This window comes from Triplophysa rosa, unplaced genomic scaffold (genome assembly GCF_024868665.1).
Source record: "Triplophysa rosa unplaced genomic scaffold, Trosa_1v2 scaffold121_ERROPOS1305309+, whole genome shotgun sequence".
Classification (NCBI taxonomy): Eukaryota; Metazoa; Chordata; class Actinopteri; order Cypriniformes; family Nemacheilidae; genus Triplophysa; species Triplophysa rosa.
The window spans coordinates 66,858-92,228 of record NW_026634115.1 but is presented as its reverse complement, the minus strand read 5'-3'; the positions used below and the strand labels follow the sequence as shown (position 1 = coordinate 92,228).

The window sequence follows — 25,371 nt, the reverse complement described above, 5'->3', positions numbered from 1 at the left end:
GGCCAAAACGACAGTGTTGGCAAGTATGGATATGTCCCAGCACCCGAAATAATATCAAAACACTTCAACACAGCCTCCATTATTCGCAAACGGTGGATAAAACCTTGAAAAATGATAAAGTATATGAGGCCGCCAAATCACAGAGATGCCGATTTGCACGGGACTAATATTATCACAGGACCTCTGTGTTCCTCAAAATATGGTAGGTAATTTGTGGGGTAATTTAGGTCCCCAGGTAATACTAATCCCATGCGAATAGGGCTGTGACGCATCGTACAGATATTTTTACTCGCATAAGATTGCTGTGCCATTCCTGTCGGATCCAATATTGACGGCACAGCACTGCTTTTTAATTTAGTCTCTCCGCAAATTCAGCGTCGACCTGTGCCTTGTTCACAAAGGAATCAGCGGTGAAATGAAGCGAACAAACGCTCAATGTTTTACCCACGTGAGCTGGAACGTCTTTAAAAAATAAACTTCAACCACGCATTCCTACTGTTGGAATCCGAAGGAAGGTTATGCAGCGACTGTGTTCTTCCACAACCAGGCACTGCACAATATATTGCGATCTTTGCTTGCTCGCTCTATCTTGTTCCGCGCCACTTGTGTTACTTCAGTACTGTCATGAGCAAACCAGTGGGCGGGGCTAGAGAAGTAGTCGTTGATATTCTTGTATATCAATGACAAAGATAGGTGCATTTCAGGACTTGGCGTTTTGTACATCATGCACGTACATGCCGATTGCCAACAAAACACAGACGTATGACTTTGTTTGACTTACCGCGTGCAGTTCATGTCTGGCATCTTTTAGCACTGGGACCACGGCATCTATCAGTTTCAAATGATCTCCAAATCCAGCATTACAGGCGTGCTCAAATTTGTTGGTACCCCTCCACAAAAACGAAGAATGTACAATTTTCTCTTAAATAACTTGAAAATGACAAAGTAATTGGCATCCACCAACAAATACCAACAATTTGCCATTTTAGAATATCTTTGTAGAATAAGCAATAGTTCATCTCTTTTCACAGCTTCTTTGCTTTATTCTATAAAGCATTTATTCTAAAATGGCCTGGACACATTTGTTGGTACCCCTTAGAAAAGATAATACATAATTGGATTGTAGTGATATTTCAAACTAAGTTTCTTTAATTAGTATCACACATGCATCCAATCTTGTAATCAGTCATTCAGCCTATTTAAATGGATAAAAGTAGTCACTGTACTGTTAGGTATCATTGTGATTCAAGTCACTAATGCTTGCTTACAGGACTATCACTGGATCTGCACCGGCATACTCTCACACCCTCCTACACTCCTACACCCCATCAAGATCCCTGCGTTCAGCAAACCAGCGGCGTCTTGTATTGCCTTCCCATAATGGCAGTAAATGGCTTTCCCGCTCATTCTCATTCACAACTCCTTCCTGGTGGAACATTCTTCCTAATTCGGTCCGGTCAACCACATCTCTCACAACATTCAAAAAACTACTTAAAACCCATCTCTTTTGTGAATACTTGACAGACAAATAAAAAAAAACCTAACCCTCTCTCTTTCTCTCAACAGGTAGTGGTCTAGCTTTTGTTGAAACTAGTAACTTTGTATTAGCACCTATTGTATTATTGCTCCTGTATGACATATCGCTTATTGCTCCTTAAACTCTTTGTAAGTCGCTTTGGATAAAAGCATCTGCTAAATGACTAAATGTTAATGTAATGTTCTATGACATACCACAGGCATGCAAGTATACATGATATAGTATACGTACAAGTATACATCTTTCTTTTTTTTTATATCAGTTTATTGTTTATATAGCACACATAAACACAACAAAAGTTGACCACAGTGCTTTACACAATCAATCAACTTAGTAGTTCACCAATATCAACTGTGTTAGCTAAATGCTCAATGGGAAGCATATGACAAGCTTCAGAAAAGGCTACGGCAGAAGTAGGAGAGGATAGGCCAACACGTGACCACTTTTTAGGTCTAACAGGAACAGAAATATGACATGACACATCCACCTTAAAAACAACCGGGCAGTGGTCTGAAAAATCACCAATTTGAACATCGGAAATAGGAAAGCCATGGGATAAAACCAGATCAAGTACATGACCATGAACATGAGTAGGCTCATTAACCCATTGAACAAAATCACAGGCTTCAATCAGATTTAAAAAATATTTTGCAAAGGCTCCAGAGTCACGGCACACATGAATGTTAAAATCACCCACGATTAACAGTCTGTCATATTTCGGAGTTATCACTCCTAAAAAGTCTGAGAACTCATATAAAAAGTCTTAGCAGTTGTGTATCGCCCACCGAAAACAAGCAATCACCAATGAATTGGACTGGTCCAGTGCTAGGAGCTGTACTTCAAAGGAAGGGTAACGATGTGTATCCAAGATGCAACAGCAATAAAGATTTTTAAAAATCGATGCCAGACCTCCTCCTCGGCCGGAAAGACGAGGGGTATTAAAAAAGTTATAGTTACTAGGCATGAGTTCCAAAAAAGAACTCAAGTCGTCAGGAGGAAGCCAAGTCTCCGTAACAAATAAAAAGTTATACATACAATATACTGTATGTATTGTATTGTAGTTGTTAAATGTTGGTTGTGTATGTGAAGCACCATGACAGCTTGAATTAAATTACCCCAAAGGGATTAATATAGCTCTAAAAATATATATACAATAGCTTTTAATTTCATCACTTTTCAGGAGGAATGAAGCATCATTTCAATGAGCTGTAAGTGTACTAGAGGTAGACCGATATGGGTTTTTCTCTGGCCTATGCCGATTTTTAGAAATCAGGCCAGCCAATGGCCGATATATGAGGCCAATTTTTGGGGCCGATATGTTTGGCCGATTTTCTTTTTTCCCTTCATCTCATCAAATCTAACAGTTAAGTAATAAGAAGTGATACAGAAAATTGCTTAAAATAAACATTTATTAAATAACACAAACCTCCAATCAGTCCACTTGTATAATTTATATAAAAAACAATGTATCTTATTAATTACACAAAAACAGGTAATTAAAACTTTTTGATGAAAAAATAAAGTTTTAGCGCACAAAAACAGCAGCATTCCTTCATTTTTGGTCTGAAGTGAAAAAAACTATATACAATAATACCTGAACTTCACGTTCTGAGTCTGAACTCTACTTATCATTTTAAGTTAAATAAAGTGCGCAAGTAATCAACAAGTCAATAAAAAAGTTCACTTAGCAGCATTTATCAAGTTTCTGAGAACAAAAATGTGTAAACACACACAAACAATAGTTATGCTAGACATCGAAGTCTATTTAACTCTTAAGTATGCACTCTTCTTTTTTTTAAGGGCCTCAAGTAATCAACAGCAATAGATAATGGCCATTACTGAGGTAAGATGGCCATTGAGGTAAGTTTGTAAACAATACAAAAAAGAGTGCACATTATCTTCCATCACTTCAAAGTTCTTAGTACTCCCAGTTTAAGAGCTTCAGGCTGTAGTTCAGGAAACACAGTCTCTCTGCATTTTCACCTGTGAGCCTGCTCCTCTTCTTGTCATAAATTATCTCAATCTCACTGAATACTCTTTCACTGGGAACAAAAGAGGCAGGTGGACAGAGGAATTTCCTTGCCAGTGGTGCAAGGTGGCACAGGCAGGATGAATTGTGTTTCCACCATTCCAGTGGCAGACCAGTCCGTCTGTCAATCAGTGGCTCACGGAGGTACTGGTCCAAATGCTCAGAGATGGAATGCTCATCACTCTCTTCAGCAGCAGTTGATTGAGCCCCCAAAACGTTTGCATACATTTTCTCAAGAAGACCAGAGGGACCGGGTTTCTCTTCTTCTTCCACCCTTGTCCGTTTCGGTTCAGATACTTCGTCTCCACTGGTAGCTCCTTTTTGTTGCTTGGACACATTAGTATGCTCTTCTTGCAGCCAAGTTTTTGCTTTGCTCAGTGTGTCCACTGCAAAGACATTACTCTTGTATCGAGGATCAAGCAGTGTTGCCTGTCATGGTTCTGCCCCATCTTGTCTTGCTTTTCTTGACCTAGTGGCAGAATCATGACAGAACCTCTTGTTTTACGTGGAGAGAGGCGTTTTGGCCCTGTTGGCCTTCCACTCTCCGGTGTCGCCGCTCTGTTCCCGCCCTTTCGTCTCTTTAATTGCTTGTTATTGGTTTCATGCCCCACACCTGTTCCCTCTTGATTTGTCCCCTTATTTAATGCCCCTGTGTCCTCTGTCTTGTGTTGGAGCATTGTTGTGTTTGTGTCATTGTGGTGAGTTCCTGTGCTGTAGTCAGTCTAGTTTGTGTTTAATGTCAAGTGTTGTTATTATCTTAGTCTAGTTAGTCCTTGTTCCTGTTTCCATGTTTTGTTATGTTCCCCATCGTGGGTTTTTGTTTTGTATTTATATATTATTAAAGTCTTGTTTAACCCCTTACCTCCCGTCTGCACTTGGGTCCTCTGTCCGTGTCTCACCTCGAACCATGACAGTTGCCAGCACCAAACATTTGGTCTCCTCCATCTTTGCAAATCGTCTCTCCAAGCTTTGCAGTGTTTTGACACTCTCCAAGTGTTTTGATCCGACTTGTGGTGGGACCCTCTGCCTGAAGCACCATCTTACATTTATATTTATGCATTTGGCAGACGCTTTTATCCAAAGCGACTTACATTGCATTATCCTATACATTTGTTTCTAAGTATGTGCAATCCACTGGGATCGAACCCACGACCTTGGCGTTGTTAACGCCGTGCTCTTACCACTGAGCTACAGGAAATATTCAGCACAGCAATGCATGGGATGATGCAGGAGATTGAGGCCTCTGCCTTGCTCGCATCAAACGTCACTTCCTCAATAGGGCCCAGTGTATCAATAAAATTTGAGATTATATCCCATTGTCCTGCAGGTAGTGTGGTAAACTTTCCATGTTCTGCTGCATAGAGGTTCAGGGACTCGCTTCTGCTCCAGCATCCTCTGCAACATATGTAATGTGGAGTTCCAGCGGGTGGGAAGGGAACATCCTGAATGATGCTGTGCTGGGGGAGGCCAATATCTTTTTGAATGGCTCTGAGATGCTGCTTTGCAAGCACAGAGTGCCTAAAGTGTGTAGCACATGTCTTCAATTTGGCAACGATGTCCCTCACTACTCGCTGACTGCTGATGCCCTCTTTCACCACAAGCTGTAATGTGTGTGTACTGCAGCTTAAGTCTGGTATATATGCCAATCTAAGGCCTTTAATCATGTTTGCACCACTGTCTCACAGCACAAGCATCACTCTGTCTTGGTTGATGTCCCAATCATTTAGCATGCTAAGGATCTCTCGCTGATGTAGTCCCCAGTATGGGAGCCAGACATGGCCTTGACATTTAGGACTACCAGTTTCCTTTGCCGTTACTGTCTATAAAATGACATGTTAGGCTCATTAACGATTTAGTTTCTCCAGACCAACAGTCTGTTGTGAAGGACAAATGGCGGCCAGCATTCTCTGATGCAATTAGTGTCTTAATTCGCTGTGCAACCTTTGTGTGCACACTGTCCAGCATGTCTGTGCGGTAGTATTTGTCACTTTTGATTGTATATCTTGGTTCTATCGTTGTCAGCAAGCGCTGGAAGCCAATATCTGAAACCGCTGTAAAGGGCTGGTTGTCTGTAGCAATCATTTCTGTGATTAGGGTATCAATTTTTTTGGACCGGGGATCATATTTTGCCATTTTTCTTTGAGAATCAAACATCTGTACTACAGTGGGCTGAAGTAAGTTGGGTGCAAAAGCAGCTGCATCTTCTTTCTCCTTCTGTGCGTCTTTATAAGCTTGGAGGTGGTGGACTTTCAGATGATTCCACATGTTTGTGGTATTTTTAGTCTTTCCTTTTTGTGCTCCCATGCTCAGCAATTTCTGGCAGATATGCACTTGGCCTTCCCTGATGTTGGCTCCGTGAAATACTGCCATACTGGGTTTGATTTCTTTTCAGCCATCTGTAATTATTAAAAAAACAAGCTTTGTAGTTTTTAAAGTCAGTTTTTCTATAATTACATTTTGAGGATGTGCATGGAATAATCTAATATCTTTTGGAAAAAAACAGGTGATCAAGAGTTTGAGTAAATGTTTATTGCAGGGTACAAGCAATAAATAGTAATAACAGTAGCCTAGTTCATAGTAATAATACGTTGCTCAAAACTTTTAAGGGCCTTCTCAAACTGTTCTGAAGCATGATTTTTGTTTATGTTTGTTGACAGACATTGCTATAAGTCAAATTACCATAATCTGTAAGTGATAACAATGATAAAAGAATTAACTCATATCACACAGCCTGCTGCTTATTACCGGTTTAATGGCCATTTAAACAGAATGCATTTTTCCATTCCAATGTACTTTTTTTTCTAACACGTGTTAGACGGTAATGTATGATTCTGCGCTCGTGTCTTTTGCAGCATATCGCGCATGACAAAGCGTTCTAAGGGGAGCTCAAATTAAAATCAGTTCAGTACCCCCCACGTCTCGTGTTTTTAACAGAAACGTGTTCTGTGACTGTGAACGAGCCCAAGAGTGCACTGACCACAAGTGATGATTTCTTGGAGGCTATGTCGGACCCACAGACACATTCAAGTTAGAAGTTTCATATGAATTACACGCGTTTCTACTTTGACACACAAATGACTTGTTGCACTTATAAGCATGGTCTGAATCAATTTTAGTAGGCTACAATGTAATTACGCGTTCGAAATGGTCTGTCCTGTCATCGTTAGCTGAAGCTGTGAACACGGAACGGCTGCAGAGTGTGAGCTGCTCGGTCTCACATGCAGGCTCAGACGGAGAGAAATTCTCCGGTACAGAAACAGAATTGTTAACATCGGAGTTTATCTATATAACGCAGGCTACTATAATAATTTAGCCGCTGGGCTCGTTGCCAGGTTGTGGTACCCGTGCCTACCTGTAACGTTAGCCTAAACTACAGCTGGTTGAAGGCTCGCTAACAATTCAGCACAGTTCCAAAAAGTCATTTGCATTTTTTTTCTCCATTCTTTCTCCAAAACTAGCATCATATTTAACCAATCATGAAATATATAAGGCTAGATTAAGAATGAAGAGTAAGTACTTACCATTTTCTTAGGAAGATAGCAGGCGGGCGATCATGCCGGTGGAATGGCAATCTGCTTGCTGCAAGTGGCAGCGTCACGTATTCCACAGCAACGCTTAGCTGCTCGCAGATGCGCCTACCTATTAATCGGTCTAATTTGCAGCACAATCGGCCGATACCGATTCATAAAAAAATGCCAAAAAACGTGCATTGCAGCCCATCTTGACGCAGAGCACACAATCTTGATGGTAAGCAGGTCTCGCTCGTTGGTTGGCTCGTGGGCGGGCTCTTTCACCTTCGCCTTGCCATGCTTTTCCGGTAGAATGGACAATAAAAGGAATAGGATGACACAGGGATCCATAATTAGAAAAAACTTTACAAAAAAATTTGGAGTGCTGGGAGAGTGCATCAAGTACAGAAATACTACGTCATTCATCCAACTCATTTTTTAACAAGTGACCATGTTAAGCCAGCACGTTTAACAGTGTAAAGAAGTCAGATGGCATGACATAGCATGATACCTACACTTTAAATGATTAATCAAGAAATAAGTGTTAATATTATAGTAATGTTTTCTTTAAACAGCTGCTCACAGAAATTATTTTATTTCAGTGGCAAGCTGGTGATCAGGACTTGAGAGGCACTGAAAACAAGCAAATTCTTTATATTCTTAATTTTCTGTTCCCTCTCTCATTTCTTTCTGTCAATCTGTCCTTCTTTTAAGGTACACTTACTTGAGTAGTGTACAGATGTTTTATCGATCACTTCCATTTGTTTATTGTAATTGTATTTTAGTAGTTTTTATGAAGTGCATGATTAAGAATAATTTATATACTTAATTTAGGTAAAAAAAGGCTAATTTTGCCAAAAGTTTTGTTGTTCTTATTAAACACATGTAGATTTGCTGGCTGAGTGTACAGTTTTTAGATGGCATGATTGTGGCCCTATGCTGGCAGTGTCCGATCACTTTTAGCACCTGGACTCGGCCAGGGTACTTGGGCTGATTCTGGGGCGTCATTCATCCCAGATTTGGCATGAGTATGGCAACCGCAACTGGGCGGAGTAATTTTTCTGGCCTGCCGGATTTGGGCCATTATCTAGGAGATAAATGGGGGCGAAGTCAGACACAGCTTAAGTCTCTCAAAGACATAACAAAACAAACATTAACAATGGCAACAGTCAATAGATTATTTTAACAACATTAAAATTCAAGGGTCAAGTGGCAAGAATATTCAGCCAAGATAGGTTTGCTTTGTTCTGCTCTTGAAGTGTGTGTGTTGTCTGTGTTAAACTTCAATTCAATTCAATTTCATTTATATAGCGCTTTTCACAATGTGCATTGTTCCAAAGCAGCTTTACAGGAGAAAATAAGAAAAACTGAAAAACACACACACAAAAAAAAGGTAAAACACAGCACAGTGCATGGTGTTTATAGAACAAGCAAGATTATTCTAGTAAATAATATCTAATAAATGCAGTCTCCCTGTGGTATATATGAAAAGATGTGTCTTTAATCTAGATTTAAATTGGGAGAGTGTGTCTGACCCTCGAATAGTATCGGGGAGGCTATTCCAGAGTTTAGGTGCTACATTTGAGAAAGCTCTACCCCCTTTGGTGGATTTAGTTATTCTAGGTGTTATCAAAAGTCTGGAGTTTTGAGATCTTAGAGAGCGTGATGGGTTGTAGTGTGGTAGAAGCTCTGTTATATAGGTAGGGGCTAAACCGTTTCAGGCTTTATAAGTGATTAAAAGAACTTTTAAAGTCAATACGATACTTAATGGGTAACCAGTGAAGGGTTGATAACATTGGGGTTATGTGATCGTATTTTCTGGACCTGGTTAGAACTCTGGCTTCTGCATTCTGAACTAACTGTAGTTTGTTTATTGATGATGCAGGACAACCACTAAGCAGTGCATTACAGTAGTCAAGTCTTGAGGTCACAAATGCATGAATAAGCTTCTTTGCGCCAGCAACACATAAAATATTTCGTAATATGGCAACATTTCTAAGGTGGAAGAAGGCTGTTTTTGTGACATTTGAGATGTGAACTTCAGGTTCCTTTCGAACACTAAGTTTCTTTCTGTGTTTTGGTTCACCATTAAAATCAAATGAGGAATAGGTTGGATGTTGTGAGAGAATTCTTCTGCAGATCTGGGAGCACAAAAACAAGACAGAGAGGCATCAAGCTTTTGAACTCATTTATTTTAGAAACTACAAGTCTTTATATACGGTACCAGAAGACATCTGGAAGGTTTCATATGTCCAGGGGTTCACAGAATGACCAAATAAGGTATAGCATGTCAGACAAAGAATGTTTAGCTTAGAAGGAATCCCCTCCTCCACATATAGCCAGAAGGAATCCCTTCCTCCACATATAGCCAGCAATGTATTCAGTGAGCTTAAAAACCATTCATTTTTGTGGGCTTGTATTCATTTATGCGGAAATTAAATCTAACAGTTGCCCTCTTTAAGTCATTTATGACTTACCAGTTAATTTTCCGCATCCATGATAAACAGTAAAAGTAAAAATGGAAAATATAAAGAAAATTCCTAATCTAAGGACCATGTCCAGTCTGAGCAGATATTTTACCTCTGTCCTTACATTACATCCGGATTCGTGTTCATCTTATCCCCTGGTCTTGCCTGAGCAACATGGTAACCTTTCATAATTACACATATAGATGATTTTAATGCACGGCAAATATTAGCCATACAGGGCCATAAGCAAAGCAAAACCAGAATGCATGAAATAATTATAACGATTCAAATTAGCCAATGTTTGATTTTACGGAACAGGCTGGAAAAACTCAAACTCCAGTCCCATTCATCTCCATTCCTCTCTCGGCTGGTCATCTCATCAACTGCTCTGGTGACGTCCTTAATTCCTTGGTTGATCAGATGTCCATCCGCATCATTATCTGGAACATAAGTACAACAACTATCATGTCACTTGTCTTTACGGTGTAATTAGCCAATCTCCACCACATGTTTGTGGCATATGAATGTGGTGGATCATGATGGTCTAACCATGAATCATCTTCATCTATTAATTTAATTGCTTGTGCACCGGCCAGGATCAATACCAGAAATATGACTGACATATTGGACAATTTAGACCCAAATGTGTAACGGGAACCTTCAGAGGTGATCGGGAAGCTATAAATGGGGCAAAATTTGCCCAGGCCCTCTGTTCAGCCAACAGGTGGCCCCCTCGCCCACTACAAGAGCAAGGATCTTCTGTCTGGCGCAAGCCCTCTCACCAGTGCCCTGTCACACACTTTGGGCAGGCTTCTTAGGCCCTACAGTGTCAATTGGTGATGCGGATGTTGGCAGATGTTTCAGCCTGGATTTATGAATCCACTGCAGTTGATGATCCTTCAGAAGTCCAGTTCTCGTTACCGCGATAACTACAGCTGGCCCCAGATATCTCGGTTCCCACACGGCGTCTGGTTTCAGACTCCGAATCGGCACCTGTTGGCCTGGAATGAAATTATGGGTGAGCTTATCTGATGGAATAGGGAGAGAAAGAGAAACATCAGCACACACAGAATTCAGTTTATCAATAAGTGAAATCACGTGGTCATCCAGGATCACATCCATGTCTCCTAGGGAAGAAACGACTGCGCGACCTTTGACCCAAGGGGTCGGGAAAGGCCTACCCATCAAAATCTCAAATGGTGAGTATTTTGTCGTTGAGGATGGGGTCATTCTCATTTTTGCCAATACGGCTGGTAGCACATGTGGCCATTTCCTGCTTGTTTCCATACAGGCTTTCGTGATCTTATCTTTGATTGTTCGGTGTGTTCGTTCCACCACCCCGACGAATGCGGGTGGTAGAGTATATTATCGTGCCAATCTATGGCTAACGCTTTAGCCAATAGTTTGGTCACTTTCCATGTGAATGGCGTGCCGTTTTCACTTTCGATAGTCATAGGAATGCCGAAGCGCGGAATTACTTCTTTCGACAGTATTTTCACTACCGTTTTCGCATCCTCCTTCGCACACGCAAAAACTTCAGGCCATTTTGAAAACCTATCGACTATAGTTAGCATGTATTTTAGATTTCCAACCGCTGGTATATGAGAAAAATCTATTTGAAGGCACTGAAAAGGCACTTCTGGAAACGGTAACGTGTCGTGTGGCGTTTTTCTGTGAGGGTTTGTTTTGGCACATATCAAACACGAGTCTACAATTAGTTTGACCATGTTTGCTGTATCCTGTATACAATACAGGCGATTAATCGTCTGTGTAACTTTAGACGCGCTGTTGTGCGAAATACCGTGGTAATGTCTTATCAATACCACCAAAGACAGCTTTGGTAATGCGATTCTGCCGTTTTTATCTCTTATCAAACCGTTAGAATCTGGGGCGCATCCATTTTCTGCCCAATGTTTCTCGTCTCCCTGTGTGGGTTGATTTTGCAAATTTTTCAAATCTATGTCAGGAACATGTACATGATACATGCAAACATCATTGTTTCTACGTCCCTACTCTGCGCTCTCTGATATGGGGAAAACTGCATGTTCCGCAGCCCATTTGGCCATTTCATCAGCATTTCTGTTGCCAACAGCGTCTGGATCATCTCCTGACGCATGTCCCTTGACCTTCACTACAGCTAGTTCAGATGGCAACATTACAGCTTGTAATAGATCTCCCACAAACTCTGCATGTGATATTGGTTTGCCCTCAGATGTCTGAAAATTGCGCCTAGCCCAAGTCTGGCCAAAGTCTTGAACGACCCCGTACGCATATTTGCTATCTGTATAGATGGTGGCTCTTTGCCTTTTGTTAACTCGCAGGCTCTTGTTAATGCAATTATTTCTGCACCCTGTGCTGAGATATTCCTCCACCCTCTCACCCTCCTGTGTCACAATGGCATATCCACACAGAGACACTCCATCAGACGGTCTTGAACATGAGCCATCTATATACACTCACCTAAAGGATTATTAGGAACACCTGTTCAATTTCTCATTAATGCAATTATCTAATCAACCAATCACATGGCAGTTGCTTCAATGCATTTAGGGGTGTGGTCCTGGTCAAGACAATCTCCTGAACTCCAAACTGAATGTCAGAATGGGAAAGAAAGGTGATTTAAGCAATTTTGAGCGTGGCATGGTTGTTGGTGCCAGACGGGCCGGTCTGAGTATTTCACAATCTGCTCAGTTACTGGGATTTTCACGCACAACCATTTCTAGGGTTTACAAAGAATGGTGTGAAAAGGGAAAAACATCCAGTATGCGGCAGTCCTGTGGGCGAAAATGCCTTGTTGATGCTAGAGGTCAGAGGAGAATGGGCCGACTGATTCAAGCTGATAGAAGAGCAACTTTGACTGAAATAACCACTCGTTACAACCGAGGTATGCAGCAAAGCATTTGTGAAGCCACAACACGCACAACCTTGAGGCAGATGGGCTACAACAGCAGAAGACCCCACCGGGTACCACTCATCTCCACTACAAATAGGAAAAAGAGGCTACAATTTGCACGAGCTCACCAAAATTGGACAGTTGAAGACTGGAAAAATGTTGCCTGGTCTGATGAGTCTCGATTTCTGTTGAGACATTCAAATGGTAGAGTCAGAATTTGGCGTAAACAGAATGAGAACATNATTGTAAAGACAAACATTTATATATCAAATATGCTAAGGTTTGAAGTGCATCAAGACATGATTCATTCGGCGGTACGAATACAAACAAAGCCTGAATTAACTTGCCTATTTAACAATTACAGATTATTTAAAAATGGCAAGAGCGACAACATATAACCTAGATATTTAGATATATTTATAGAAAAGGACAATTGAATCACACGTTCCTATTTGTCAGAGAAGTTTCTCTGGTTAGCCAAGTTTCAGATTAGACAGAGAGACTTCTCCCCTCTGCTTTGAAGCTTAGGAGTCGTAAAATATCCAACAGAGAAACAAAAGGTTATCAACACTCTCAGTGAGAGGTTTTGACTCTGGTCTTTTGATGATCGTATCAATAAACCAGGAGAAAGGGGAGTGAAAGGGGGTTGATGGCTCTTCTTTCAATGACTCCGACCATTTGGCTTATGCTAAATTCTCTACACTATACAAAGTTGTTGTTAAGTTTAATCAGCTTAAAAATTATGAATGAATTTACTTAGAAAATCTGTGGAAACTGATTACCCCAGAAAGTAAACTCTACTCATTACTTTTTACAGTGTATAAGTGCTCCCCCCATCCAGGGGCGTATCTTTCAGATCGACCCTGGCCGAAGTGGAGCGCTCAATATCATTCATGCAATCATGAGGTACAGTTTCAGTTATCAATGTGGATAAGCCATACAGCGACTGAATTGCTGGGCTAGAAACCGAAGTGGGCTTAATGGTTAAATTTTCTGTGGCTAGAAGTGTTGCTTCATAGCCAGACCTCCTTTGGGCCGTCATGTGCTGTGTCTTCAAATTGTGCAAAATAACACCCACCTGGTCAGTGGTGTATACAATCAAAGGATGTGATGAAACAATTTTCTCAGCCATTCTTACCATCTCCGGCGCCGCAGCCACAGCACGAAGGCATGCAGGCATACCATGGACTATCTGTTGTAATTGTCTGGACAAATAAGAAACAGGACGTGGTTTGCCAGCATGCTCTTGGGTCAAAACGCCCATTACAACACCCATAGCCTCCCCCGCATACAAGTGAAATGGCCTTGAATAGTCTGGTAGCCCCAATGCAGGAGCGCACATGATGGCAATCTTCAATGCATCAAAATGTTCTTCCGCTTCAGAAGTCCAGTTCAACGAGTCCCTCGGACCCATTCCATGTTGAATGAGACATCGTAGGCCTTTGTCATGATATGCACAGTCAGGTATCCATGCACGGCAATAGTTCACCAACCCCAAAAAACTTTGTAGCTGTATCACAGTTGCAGGAGTACGCATGGTCTTTATCAGCTGCACCCTCTCAGCTGAAATAGCCTTCAGGCCCGGTGAAATGATGTGGCCCAGGTAATGGACTTTGGGTTGCACCCACTGCAGTTTTTCATTCGAGGCCTTAAATCCAGCGCTCGCAAGCACATTGCAAACAACAATTGAGGCGTGCAAACAGTCAGCCTCCGTTTCAGTGGAGATTAAAATGTCATCAGTATACTGTAGGACACATACCGTGGACGGCAGGTCTGTTATTGTGTCCAAAACACGTTTCACCGCAGCGGAGAAGACGGCTGGGCTGTCAACAAATCACTGAGCAAGGCGTGTCCAGGTCAGCTGCACACCTTTAAATGTAAATGCAAACAACGGCTGAGTATCTGCATGGACGGGGATAGAGAAGAAGGCTGCACACAAATCCACCACTGTGAAGTGGGTGTCATTGTGTGGTATTGAATTTAGAATAGTTGGAACATCAGGCACAATCGGGGCCAGAGGAATTATTAATGAATTAATAGCCCTCAAGTCTTGTGTCAACTGCCAACTCATTCCGTCAGCTTTCCTGGTGGGATTGATTGGTGTATTGTAAGGTGAGTGAGTGGGGACAATAACCTCTTGTTTTAAAAAAAATATCAATTACCGGTTGAATACCCTCAACCTTTTCAGGTGACAATGGGTATTGCTTCATGTACACAGGCTTCTGTGTGATCAATTTCGCCTTGTAAGGGGGTATACCAACAAGGCTTGATTCATCTTTATACTGTGACCACAATGTTGGGTTTACCTCAGCAATGTTGTGTTTAAATTGTTGTGGTACGTCATTACACATGAAGTGTGGCATTAATTCCACAGTTGCATCTGGGACATCTGAAAGCAAAGAAAAATTAACAAAGCTGTCTGAAAATACAACCTCAATGCTAAGTTTATGCATGAGATCTCTGCCCAAAAAAAGTCAATGGTGAATTTGGAGTAATTACAAATTTGTGAAAGAAAGGCAGATGATTAAGTGCCCTTACCTCAATGGCAGGTGTCATGTGACAAATAACTTCAGTCCCTGAAACCCCAACAGAGCACATAGTACGATTTGTGATCGGCCCTTCATAAAATTTTGCAGAAATAGATGAACACGTAGCCCCAGTGTCGATTAAAAATGAGTAATCTACCCCATTTACTTATAAATTTACAATGGGTAGTTCATCCGTGCGATTGCTAAAAGAAAAGAAATCATTGATTGTGCATCTGGACTGACATCGCTCTGTGGGCACCCCTAAGCATGTTTTGGATTATTTTGTTCACCCCTCTTGTTCACCCAAGACACCTGATATTGATCAGCAGAACCACTGCCATATAATGGTGCTTGAGTTTGGTTTATCTGTGGTGCTCGAGGCAGAGGTCCGATGTCATGTTCCTGTTTCAGTCTACACTCTCTCTCCCACTGGCCTGGTTTACCACAATAACGACACACCCCGGACCTTTTAAGACCTCCCCGAGGCGGTCCCCGATTATTCTGAGGTCTGCCCCTTTGGTTCCTTCTGGTACGCACAGACACTGCAGCCATTTGCTGTTGAGAAGCTGCCAGCATAACTTCCTGTTTCGGCTTAAACCGAAAAGAAGTGAAACCACCAGATGCATCTAACTCACAAATGCGTTTGCAAAAATCTTCAACAGTTTGTTGCATTAAATTTGCAGTCGTTACACGAACCAAACGTGCCAAATCAGGATTCATATTATTTAAGCACGTATTATAAACAGTGAGGACATTTCACCGCTTACTGGAATATGGGCGTCTTCTTCCCACACACATTTAAAATGAGAAACAATAGCAGAAGCGGATTCTCCCTTATTTAGCTTGGTATTTGTGGCATGGGTCAGATCTCTACAGACATGAGCACGGGCATCTAGAAAACGCTTAACCTGCTCGAAAAATGTAGTGACATTATGGGGATTGGCCCACCAAAATTCATGAGGGTCTCGCTGTATACCAGAGTCATCCAAGTCATCATTATCAAGACTTAAAGAAGGAATTTCCACAATAAGAGACGATTCAGTAACATCATCATACAAAACTTGTAATAAGATCGATCTCTAATCAGATCCGCTTAATTGTGCATATCATGTGTGTGTGTGATCGCAAAACATTTGTTAGAATTATTTGGGTTCAGGAGAGTTTTACATATAGTATCAATATCTGTCATTGTTGCCGGTTTAAGAATAATTCTAGGACCCTCTTGGACCCACGCCATTGACGGCTGAGCTGCAGCGTGTAAAGTTTCTTTGTTTAACTCGGGAGGGGGAGGGGGTTGTGCACTAGAGGAAAATGAAAGCAAAGAGGGATACAAATTTGAACTGGTCTGAGCATGAGTTTGGACAGAAATCACGGCTGTATCATAAGGTGGCGGTGTCTTTACGGTTGACGGTGCATCGATCGATATTTTGTTCGATTTATTAACACGCTCAGGACCTTGGTTCCATATTTGTTTCATTTTTTTTCCTACGATTTCATACGATTCGCACATACAGGTGCTGGTCATATAATTAGAATATCATCAAAAAGTTGATTTATTTCACTAATTCCATTCAAAAAGTGAAACTTGTATATTATATTCATTCATTACACACAGACTGATATATTTCAAATGTTTATTTCTTTTAATTTGATGATTATAACTGACAACTAATGAAAATCCCAAATTCAGTATCTCAGAAAATTAGAATATTACTTAAGACCAATACAAAGAAAGGATTTTTAGAAATCTTGGCCAACTGAAAAGTATGAACATGAAACGTATGAGCATGTACAGCACTCAATACTTAGTTGGGGCTCATTTTGCCTGAATTACTGCAGCAATGCGGCGTGGCATGGAGTCGATCAGTCTGTGGCACTGCTCAGGTGTTATGAGAGCCCAGGTTGCTCTGATAGTGGCCTTCAGCTCTTCTGCATTGTTGGGTCTGGCATATCGCATGTTCCTCTTCACAATACCCCATAGATTTTCTATGGGGTTAAGGTCAGGCGAGTTTGCTGGCCAATTAAGAACAGCGATACCATGGTCCTTAAACCAGGTACTGGTAGCTTTGGCACTGTGTGCAGGTGCCAAGTCCTGTTGGAAAATGAAATCTGCATCTCCATAAAGTTGGTCATTCGCGGTATGTTTGGACAGAACATTTGGAAAGATATGATGTAAGGAATTCACATTAAGTAATATTATATGATGGCTCAAATGCAGGAAAATTAATGAGTGCAGTATGGAGATTTATTAGGAACAGTGAGTTAATCACTTTCATCACTTTTCCAGCATTCATTCTTTTCTGCCAGCATGTACTGTTGGCACTGTAAGGTCAGAGCCAAGATGTCCCGACCAGAGACTATTCTTGTCCTGAGAAACAAAGAACGGTTCTAAGCACAGTGGGGAACCTAGGCCAAAAGGGTGCCCCTTCCTGAAAGAACAACACATCGATTCCTGATCAAAAGATAATCATCTCGGGAAAAGGACAGAGAGCATCTCTCAATACAGTGAGAAACCTGAACCTGAAACCTTCCTTTGAGAAACAACAGACTCCCTCCGGTACAGCAAACTCCCTACTGAGCTAACACCTACATCTCAAACGACGCATACAAGTGAATCACAGATGCAGACCTCACCCTGCACCCCCAACTGTTCCTTTCCTACCCTCTCACTCAACGCAGGACACCCAAAAGCTCTGAGGACCATACACAAGTAAAGAACACGTCACATATACAAAAAACATACACATGTTTGGTAACATCCAAAAGGTCTCAGTGCAACTGGTACAATGGTCTCACTCCCATAACAACAATGTAATGACAAAGTTTTGTAAGAACTTAACAAACTTCCCTCAGTGTTGGAACATTTCTCACACATTTGGTGACTTTCACCAATCACCTACTGTATGCAGATTAAGTACAGCCCCAGGGATCACAAGACCCAATCACAGCCAAATTCCTAACTCTAAAGAATATTTACATAATGCTTTGTTCTGGTTTGGTATTTAAGGGAAGTTGACAAAAATATCTGGGAATCTGTAGCCAGATCTCCCGCACAAATCCCTGTGTGTCGTCTCTTGCCAGGTATGCAACATTGAACTTGCTTTATTTCTTATGATTTTCTATTATTTGTTATTGAATTATATTGATTGCCATTGATTATTGAATTGGATTTTGAATTATGCTTCCCTTACCTGGCTAATAAATTGTTATGTTTGAATTCATTCTGTATTTTTCTGAATTTATAAACTTTAGTAGATCACGCTATATCCTTTGTTTCCGCAAATCTACGTTCAGGTTAGTGTCGGACTAGAATCCTGTATTAGGTGGAGCATTGGGCACGCCAGCTGAGATTTTAGAGCTCCGGCTAACTACTTGGCATTAGTTTAAGTGTAATTAGACCGTAGGAGCTATCGTTTCCGTTTAGAACAGCACATAGGTTGTCTGACCAATCTAAATAGGGCAAGTCACCAAAACCTCTGGTTATTGTAATATTATTCTAACTAAGTGTACATAGGAAACTATGTCATGATTATATAAAGCTACCGTCAGAGGAAGTAAGATTGGTCTATTTATCTCTATGGAGTGGTCATGACCTCTGGTTGGAAATAATCATTACTTTAATTAAGTTGTCAATAGTCTAAGGGGACTAGATCAAATAATGTTTCAGGAAGTGCTGGTTGGAGACGGCCATCTGAGCATTACTAGTCATAGGAACCTCTGGCAGTGACCAAGACTGGCGAGTTTGTGACCGTGAGATCCGCGTATAACGGCCGGCGCGAGACTCTAAGCGACATTGAGAATCGGATGAAGGAGTGTAATTTAGAATAAAACAGAGGAATCAGACATCCATCCAAATTTCACAATTATTAATGATAAAAGTTAAATGTAAACTAAATGAGAAGTCGAGATATTATTAAATTGGAGTCAGATAAAATAGAGGTAATTAAGTGAAATGTGCTTTCATGCAAATATTGTTTCACTAAACAAAGGAAGACAAGAACACGTGTGAAGCCTTCGCCATGCCTCTGGATACCGTCATTGGACCAGCGGGTGATGTCTTACAGCACAGTGGTGCATATGAGCCCATCATTGGTGCTTACAAGTCATTTCTTGTGGCTGGTATTTTATAACTGTAAATTAATCCTTTTAGTTGAATAAATTAAATATGGTAATAGTCTCACTTATGTTTTTGAGTCTCTGTGTATGTGTGGCTTAACATGTGGAGCCGCAGCTCATTTACATTTACAAAAAGAAAAGCACAAAAACAGCATGTTTCTGCTAGCACTCAATACTGGCCATTTAGGGCATCTTATAATGATCTGTGTGGTATTTTGAGGTAAAACTTCACTGAGACTTATATAACATAATGTAAACAGGGAAATGTGTCCCCTTTAATGTATTGAATTCTTTTGTTTCTTTTAGACTGTATGGCAATTGCTGGATGGTGATCAGATGAAACAATTCCAGCCGCCCGCTCCTAGACCCTTTACACCAACAAGACACACACAAACAATTGCATCATACAACATTTCAGCATTTGACATGGGAATCAGTCAGGAGGAGTGGGATAGACTACAGAAGGTTCTTGACTGGCCTAGTCCAGATCATGAAATAACTGAGCTGGGTCTCAGCACAAGTCCAGTCCACACAACATTCTCTACTGTGGGATTCAATGACACTTACAAAGTAGGAGATAAGATCAGTGTTACTATCACAGCCAGAGATCACAACAAAAATTTGAAAACATGTGGAGGTGATTTTTTTCAAGCAAAGGTCTTCAATAAAAAGCTAAAGGTATGTTACGAAGTACACTTGAATACAGTTATTTTGGATATACATTTTTCCAAATTTCAACATATTTGTTATTAGGTCCCGACTCGATACATTAATGTACAGTACATTTTCTGCAATATTTGTCCAGTTGTTGCCATTTCCAGGTCTCATCATAGTCATTATAGAGTTTTAAGCAGATTAGCATCATTCGGTCTCATCTAAAGGCGTTTGTGATGCTACATTGCAAACATATTGAGTTTTTTTTGAAGGCTGTGTCTGTGACAGACTGCCCACATTTGGCGTTTTGCCATAAAACAGGAACTTGTTTTAACTTAGGCATACAATGCCTATTCTGCCTCAAACCTCATGTTTAATAAGAGTTCTGGCCTGAAGACATCTGCATGCTAAAATTTTCATATAGTCCTAGACATCTAAATGACTGACAAAGTATATTTACCCATGTAAATGCATTTTGCCCACAGTTAACTGTTTTCCTAAAGCCACCATGTGGCGGTGGCGTCCAACGCTGCTTGCAGCTTTAATGATTGTGTTTTATTATATGGCAGTGGCTATTTACACTAAGTGAAAATAGCAGCATTTCTTAGCGATATGCTATTTACACTAACCAAAAATAGCTGTAGGGCCTATTTTCTTTGGATTAAGTAAAAATAGTAGTTAGATGCTTTTTACTTATAAATAGTGGCAGATAACGTTACTATTTGCACCTCAATATTGTTGTGGATTAAACATAATGCAATAATAACAGACAGTAAATCATTATATTTATAAAAATTATTAAAATGATGGCAACTTATTGAGATATTAAAGCCCTCTATACCTACCCCTAGCCTTACCCTAAACCTAAAGTTTATGAATAAAAATGAATTTTAAGTCTTAAATCAATTTTATTGAAAACAAATGCCTTTATGATCTGTAAAGTAATAAAAAAGGTTAAAGTAGGTTTTCACCACGCTATACAGACTTTACACTTTATGCCACTCGTGTCGCTGTTTGAAATGGCATCAATCTTACACTTTCTCTATTCCAATCACATATTGGTGGGCTATCACATATTGCCAACAAGGCGGGCTATTTGTACTTAGTGTAAATAGACACTACGTTATTATATTATGTTGTCGCTGTATTTTCACTGTGACGGTTGTTTATTTATAGTATGCTAGCTTCTGTCACTTGCATATGATAATTTCATTAATAAACTTCTTCACGTTCTTGCAGGCAAGTGTTTACGGAAAAGTTTTTGATCATCGTAATGGCACACACACTGTTGATCTTCTGTTACCCTGGGAAGGACAAGCACAAGTGTCTATACGTCTGATGCACTCCAGTGAAGTTGTGCAGTTTTTTAAAAAGTACTGGGAGACTTCATTCCCACGCAACCACTATTATGGATACTTTGAAGGACCAGGACCCAAAGGAGTCAGGATTAGTGAAAAAGTAAAATGTAATCTTAAATGGATCTATGATGGAAGTTGGAGTAAAGGCAACTGCTGCTGTGAATATAAGGATGAAAAAACAGAGACTGTGTGGCAGTGTGAGAGACCAAAGCAACTTTCCTGTGACTACTGGGTGTATCATGAAAGAGGACCATTTCAAAGTCCATTAACTCCTTTAGAGAAGCAACTTATCGCAAGGTACTGTATAAGAGAAACCTGGGGTAGATGTAAGATATGTGACAGATGGTTTTCCAAATCAACTTAGTCTATTCGAGATATATAATATACAATTTAAGATATACAAGTACTACTAGTGTTTGTTGGGGAAAAAAATCCATGACCTTTTCACTGTTGTACAAAATTGTTTTATGTCATACAATATTTATAATCATTATCATGACAAGAAGCAAAGTTTTAAACTGCTGTGATGCTACATTTCATTAATGCAGAATCAAACACCAAGTCACAACTTGGCTGTGTAAAGACTCCTTTTATGGCTTTCCGTATATATGGTGCAATTTAAACATCTCAATTGTATTTCATAATTTATAAATTTTTACATATTTATATATAAAATGTTTAATTATTTATATATATTTTTTATACAGCAAATTAACAAATGTTGGGATTCCTGGAGACACACGCATTATAAATGTTCTTTCCAGCTCTGCAAGCATTGGTATGTTCAGATAAGAGGACTAATGCATACCAGTCAAAAGTTTGGGATCACTTGACAAAAGTGTTTCTTATGCTCTTAAAAAATCTTTTAATCTGAAGGTATACAATGTTTGAAATGTTTGGACAAAAAATATAATTGTGCCAGCATAGTAATTTCTTTCTAGAAAACCACATTCTTCTTAAAAAAATATTTTTTAAATGGATTACTTGGATAAAATAATGAATAAAAAGCCAGAATATATGGAAATACCTTCAATACTGTTTAAAAAGTGTCCCAGGTTGAGACATCAAGAAGCTGGCTTATAAAATGTCAAGAGAACGATTTAGCAAATTCTAATAAAAGGGTGACTTTTTATGGTGCTAAAATAGAATGTAGAGTTCATTTATTTTGAATTTAGTCACAACATAATTCCCACATTACAACTGTATTATTCCACCCATGTTTTGATGCGTTTACTATTATTCTAAAATGTGGAAAAATATAAATAATGAATGAGCAAGTGATCCCACACTTTTGACTGTGTATATTTGAATGTATTTTGTTACCACACACCTTAAAAGTAAATAACATTTTTTGCTTTAGGTAATGCAGAGAGATGCAGATCAGGTTTGACCACACCAGTTCCTGCAGGATTCTATTTCCAAGATGTCTGGAAGTCTTTTGTATGTAATACTAGAAGGTTTAGTTTTACACAAATGGCAGATTGTCTTGCAAACAAGATTATATACATGATGGGAGACTCTACCACAAGACAGTGGTTTGAGTTTTTTGAAAGAAGTGTGCCAGGTAGGTCATTTTTATTGGATTAGTTTAAGGTGTTTAACTGATCACAGAAAGGTAGCTGGTTCAAACTCAAGAATGGTGATTCAAGCACTATAACCCTTGTTCTTTAAATCAAATGTATATAAGCTTTGATGAGGAAGTATGAATAATGAAGTGAATATGTGTGACTGCAAAAATTTAAATGGACTCCAACTTATCTCATTCAGGCCTGAAAAGATTGAATCTTCACACCAATTCTAAGAATGGACCCCTGATGGCTCTAGAGATGACAAAAAATATCATTATTCACTGGAGGCCACATGGATTACCTCTTCAGTTTCGTAAAATGCCAGCCGTTGATCTGCATTATATCAGCAATGAAATTGATCAAATAGCCGGCGGCCGTCATACAGTTGTTGTTTTCACAATATTTGCCCACCTGGTTGTTCATCCGTTAACGTTTTATGTGCGTAAAGTGGCCAAAATTCGTCAAGCAGTGGTTCTACTACTGAAACGTGCACCAGAGACTACTGTCATCATCAAGTCTGGAAACACTGGGCTCACAAAGGTACAGTACACTGTCATTTCAATTCAAAATCTTTGTTGCATCATTTATTTGTGATGCTTATTCATGCATGATCTGAAACACTGTTGTTTTGTGACAATAGTTTGTTTTGTTACAGAATGAATATGGAAATGACTGGTACAGGATGCAGTTGAACACAGTGATGAGCGAGATGTTCAGTGATATTAAAGGAGTGGTCTACATGGATGTCTGGCAGATGACCTCATGTCATTACTCTAGGGAAGACATTCATCCAGTCCGTGTTATCGTTGTCAGTGAGCTTGATATGTTGCTCTCGCATGTCTGCCCTTCCTGACAAATGCAAATATCCTGAGCAAACCTATGCTTAAAGTGGGAATAAAAATTTCTGGTACTTTCCTGTGCAAGTTGACATACAGTATGTAACTTATTACCATTTGAAATGTCTACACTTTTAAAATGGATGTATTCATTTTGTGTTGATTGGATTAGTTGTTAACACAAGTTGTAGCACAAAACGTGTTGTCCGAAGAAGTAACACAGAGATGTGCATTAATGTGTCGTCCTTAACTGAACACAGAATGTGTTGTTTGAAACACGACTGTTTTTACAGTGTACAAAAAAAGTATTTGGACATTGCTGGGGCCCGTTTCTAAAAGGAGGTTCAACCAACTCTAGGTTAAATCTTGAACTCAGAGTTGGTTTACTTAGAAATTAGAAACTTTGAGTTTTTGGTTTCAGAACAGCTGATTTGAGTTAGTTCAATTTACTCTGGGTAGGTTTACCCTGGGTTATAAAAAGCCATCATCAATGCAGCTCCGATATTACGATTCACCATGGCAACGGCACCAAAAAAAGCAACATGGCGGCAGAAAGCACACTTTCCGCTCTGCATACAGTGAATTTACTGATGTCCTGAAAATGACTTAAGTTTAAATTAATAAATAGATAAATGTACCAATAAACAAATATATTAATCAATAAATGAATGAAACAACAGAAATAATTAAAAAAATCGTATGTTCTCACTCGCCATGAGTGCCCTAGTTACGTGAGTGAGACGTCATGGTGTATAGGACACCTGTAGGGCGTCAGGCTCTCGTGTAAAATTAGACTGATCACCGGTTCAAACCCTACTCTGAGCAGATTTGAGTTGGAATGGCTGCACGTCTAAATTGCTTATTACCTTTATCGCTTCATTTCTGCATGTATGTCTGTATTTATTAATTTCTTTATTCATGCACTTTATTTATTTATACACTTTATTAAGTCATTTCTCATCGTCCATAGAAAATTATGCTCTGATGTAATACACGTACGGTGGCTGATGTTATTGATGTAAGGATGGATGAGATATATTTTGATTCACTGTAAAGAAAAACGGTACCGTTTTAATAACAATGCTCAGGGAAATTACAAAATTCCACCGGGGTCCTAAATTGCTCTCCTGAAATCAAAGAACATCCCAATGAATTAATGCAGCCTCTTCATGAATCCTCTATAAAAGCACATATGACATATAAGTCACTGAGATGGTCTCTGCGTGATCAAAATGTGTGCCATGAATGATTGTATTAATGAATGAATGAATGAATTTGTATTAATGAATGAAGGAATGAGTTACACCACTTGCACTTTAAAAGGGGAGGAGATCGAAATAAACTGGGTTTACCAAAGAAAACCTGCTCCCGACCAGGTTAGGTACACAGAGTAAGTTACTATGGTTACTGACTCTGAGTATAAGTTACCTCTCTTTTAGAAACGGGCTTGAGTTACCCCGCTTTCTCGGGTTTGACATACCTCACATTCTGAAACGGAAAACCCAGAGTTTCCCTCATTTCAGGGTTGATATACTAATAGTTTTCACTAAACCTCCTTTCTGAAACGGCCCCCTGGTACAACACAATTATTTACTAAAGGAACCATTTGCCAAACAACTGATTTAATAATGTTAAATACATATTTGACCAAAAATTATAATCCACCATATACAGTTTCATCGGATGCATGCGCGCCAGGCCCAAAGTTACCTCGCATTTATTAATTTCGGTCTGTCTAGTTGCTAATAATATAACTATTTATATTTTGTAAAATTTATATTGATGTTTTATTGTATAAGAATTGTATTAAATAAACAATTGGATGAATTTGAAATTGGATATTTATTTTGTTAAATAAACAATATGTTGAATGGG

At 39.7% G+C, this 25,371-nt stretch overlaps 1 protein-coding gene across 3 annotated transcripts in view; it reads left to right on the top strand.

Moving 5' to 3' along the window:
• Positions 1-24,766, top strand: part of LOC130549470 (NXPE family member 3-like) — a 33,511-nt gene extending 8,745 nt beyond the window's left edge. For 2 of the 3 annotated variants that reach the window (XM_057326677.1, XM_057326679.1), the window contains 6 exons: positions 19,387-19,758; positions 20,974-21,389; positions 21,800-21,870; positions 22,453-22,656; positions 22,860-23,200; positions 23,316-24,766. In XM_057326677.1, coding sequence (XP_057182660.1) covers positions 19,387-19,758; positions 20,974-21,389; positions 21,800-21,870; positions 22,453-22,656; positions 22,860-23,200; positions 23,316-23,513 — 1,602 coding nt within the window. In that variant the 3' untranslated portion in view covers positions 23,514-24,766. Of the gene's footprint in view, positions 1-17,251; positions 17,675-19,386; positions 19,759-20,973; positions 21,390-21,799; positions 21,871-22,452; positions 22,657-22,859; positions 23,201-23,315 lie in introns of all 3 variants that reach the window. The other variant, XM_057326678.1, reaches the window with a different exon arrangement.
• Positions 24,767-25,371: the final 605 nt, after the last annotated feature.